At 64.0% G+C, this 3,015-nt stretch overlaps 1 protein-coding gene across 2 annotated transcripts in view; it reads left to right on the forward strand.

Annotated features, from left to right (window-relative positions):
- The window catches only part of SCARA5 (scavenger receptor class A member 5), a 23,605-nt gene that overhangs the window by 11,555 nt on the left and 9,035 nt on the right, over nt 1-3,015 (forward strand). For both annotated transcript variants that reach the window (XM_019005464.2, XM_019005463.2), the window contains exon 4: nt 101-757. In XM_019005464.2, coding sequence (XP_018861009.1) covers nt 101-757 — 657 coding nt within the window. The remainder of the gene's footprint in view (nt 1-100; nt 758-3,015) is intronic.

Below are 3,015 nucleotides of genomic sequence, written 5' to 3' on the forward strand. Positions count from 1 at the left end.
ATCCCAGAGCTCCTCCTGACCTCCCGCTGCTCTCCTCCATCCATCCATCCATCATCCATCATCCATCATCCATCATCCATCATGCATCCCTCTATCCCAGCATCCCGGCCCTGCGCATCTCCCGAGGATCTGCAGGCCCTGCTGGGTGACGTCCAGCGGCTCAACGAGACCTTCCGGGACTTGCGGCTGCGGCTGCTGCTCCCCGTTCCCACGGGAGGAGAACTCCTGGAGCACGTCTGGAGCCTCCAGGAGCTCCTGCAGAACCACTCGGACTCTCTGCGGCGGCTGGAGGGGTTCCTGCACGGCCTGCGGGACCAGGCCGGACAGACGGACGGCTCCGTGGCCCGGCTCCGCGATTCCCTGCTCCGGCAGAGCGACGCGGCCCAGCTGGAGCTGTCCCGGCTCTCCGTGGACGCCAACGGCAGCCGGCTGCTCCTGGAGCACCACCAGCACCTCCTGGGCCACCTGGGCGGGCGCCTGGAGCTCCTGGGCGAGCAGGTGACGGCGCTGGCGGGAGCCGTGGATTCCATGAACCGCAGCTTCTCCTACGACGTCCGCCTGCAGCGCTCCCGGCTCCGGGATCTCCAGGGGCTCCTGGGCAACGCCAGCGCGGAGGCGCGGAGGATGAGGATGGAGCAGGCGGCCGTGGAGCGGCAGCTGAGGCTGGAGCTGGCCCTGCTCGACAACGTCACCGAGGAGCTGCGCCTGAAGGACTGGGAGCATTCCGCAGCGCTCCGGAACGTCTCCGTGATCCGCGGTGAGCGGGATTGGGAATGGGCCGGGAGCGGGAGTGGGCCGGGAGCGGGAATGGGCTGGGATCAGGAATGGGCTTGGATCGGGAATGGGCTGGGGTCAGGAATGGGCCAGGATCGGGAGCAGGCCGGGATCAGGAATGGGTCAGGATCGGGAATGGGCCGGGATCGGGAATGGGCCAGGATCAGGAATGGGCTGGGATCGGGAATGGGCCGGGATCAGGAGCAGGCCGGGATCGGGAATGGGTCAGGATTGGGAATGGGCCGGGATCAGGAGTGGGTTGGGATCAGGAGTGGGCTGGGATCGGAAATGGATCAGGATCAGGAAGGGTCTCCCCGTGATCCTGCGGGGAGGATGGAGTGGTGCCACCGAGGTCCAGATCCCTGGGGTGTGGCCGGGCTGGGAAAATCCGTTGGAGAGCGGTGGAGTTGTTGGGGTTGGAAAAGCTCTCTGAGGGATCCCAGTGCTCCCCACCCAGTGATCCCAGTGATCCCAGTGATCCCAGTGATCCCAGTGATCCCCCCCAGTGATCCCAGTGCTTCCAGTGATCCCAGTGCTCCCAGTGCCCCAACCGTTCACCACTGCAGATCCGTGTCCCCCCAAATCCACATAGATTTTAATCCCTCCAGGGATGGCGACTCCAAACCCCCCCGGGCCTGCTCCAGTTCTCCTCAGCCCTTTCCATGTAGGAATTATTCCCAATATCCAGCCTGAGCCTGGCCTGGCCCAGCCTGAGGCCATTTCCCCTTGTCCTGTCCCTGTTCCCTGGGAGCAGAGCCCGAGCCCTCCTGGCTGTCCCCTCCTGGCAGGGACTTGTGCAGAGCCACAAGGTCCCCCCGGAGCCTCCTTTTCTCCAGGCTGAGCCCCTTTCCCAGCTGCCTCAGCCTCTCCTGGGGCTCCAGCCCCTTCCCAGCTCCGTTCCCTGCCCTGGACACGCTCCAGCCCCTCCAGGGCTCTCCATCCAGCCCCGTCCATCCCTGCTCGGGTGTCTCCATCCCCTTGGAGTCTCCAAACATTCCCCATCCCTGAGTGGGAAGAAAGCTCCCAAGGCTCCCTTGAGGGTGCCAGGAAGAAACAACTTCCTCCATCCCACCTTCTCCTCCTTTTCCAGCCTCAACCATTCCCAAATCCCAGAAGAGTTTGGGTGGGAAGGGCCCTTTAATCCGTTCTGACTCCAGCACCTCCCACTGTCCCAGGCTGCTCCAAACCCCATCCAGCCTGGCCTTGGGCATTCCCGGCATCCAGGGGCAGCCACAGCTTCCTTGGGAATTCTGTGCCAGGAAGGGGAAAACCCCACGGAGAATCCCAGGAGCTCTGGGAATTCCCGCTGGAATTCCTGCTGGAAGGGCCGGGGCTGTTCCCCTTTTCCAGCTGCTGATCAGGGGGGCTGGGTGTGGTTGATCCCCAGGAGATCCATCCCCCTGGAATACCCGGGACAGCTCCCGGGGTACTTTCCCTCATCCCTGGGGGACGGTGGCTCCCAATCCCGGTTTTTTGGGATTCTGGGATCCCTCTGCCCCAATATTTCCCTTTTTCCCCACTCCTGCATCCCGCTCTTCCCTCCCCATCCCCGGGAATGACGTCACCCGCTCTGGGATGAAGCCACCAAGGGTGGGATCCGGCCCTGGAATCTCGTTATCCCAAACCAAATCCCTTCCCGAGCGCCGGATTTATCGGCCCTGACACATTCCTGGCATCCCCAACTTCCCTCTCCTCCCATCCCATGGATAATTCCCGGGGCCTCATGCCCAGCTGGATCCATCCCAGCTCCAGATGTCCTTGGGTGAGTCCGTCGTGTTCCTGGATTTGGCCGAGACATTCCCGGCCTTTTCCCTTCTCCCCGAATCCTCGGCTATCCCAGAATCTTGGGAAGGGCCCCGGCTCCCCTCCGGCATCCAGGGATTGTTCCCAGCGCCTCCCGTGCCTCGGGAAGGAGAACACGGAGAGGTTCCGGGTCTCAGGAGAATTCCCGGGATCCGCCGCCCGCCCGGATCCGCTCACGCCACCCCGGGGTGGGATCTGCTGGATCCCAGCCGGTCCCAAAGGCCACAGGAGGATCCCATCCCTCAGGGATTGGAGGCTGGGAAGGCGGGATGCAGCAGGAATGGGAATTCCCGCCTGCTGTGGGAAGGGTCGGGAGCCTCTCCCAGCCCCCCTTCCCAGATTTCCTCCAGCCCGGCCGCTCCCTGTCCCAGGAGCTGCTCCTGGGATGGGACCATCCCGGACGGAATTCCAGAAAATCTGCGGCTGCCCCATCCCTGG

The sequence above is a fragment of the Parus major genome, unplaced genomic scaffold, assembly GCF_001522545.3.
Source record: "Parus major isolate Abel unplaced genomic scaffold, Parus_major1.1 Scaffold379, whole genome shotgun sequence".
Lineage (NCBI taxonomy): Eukaryota > Metazoa > Chordata > Aves > Passeriformes > Paridae > Parus > Parus major.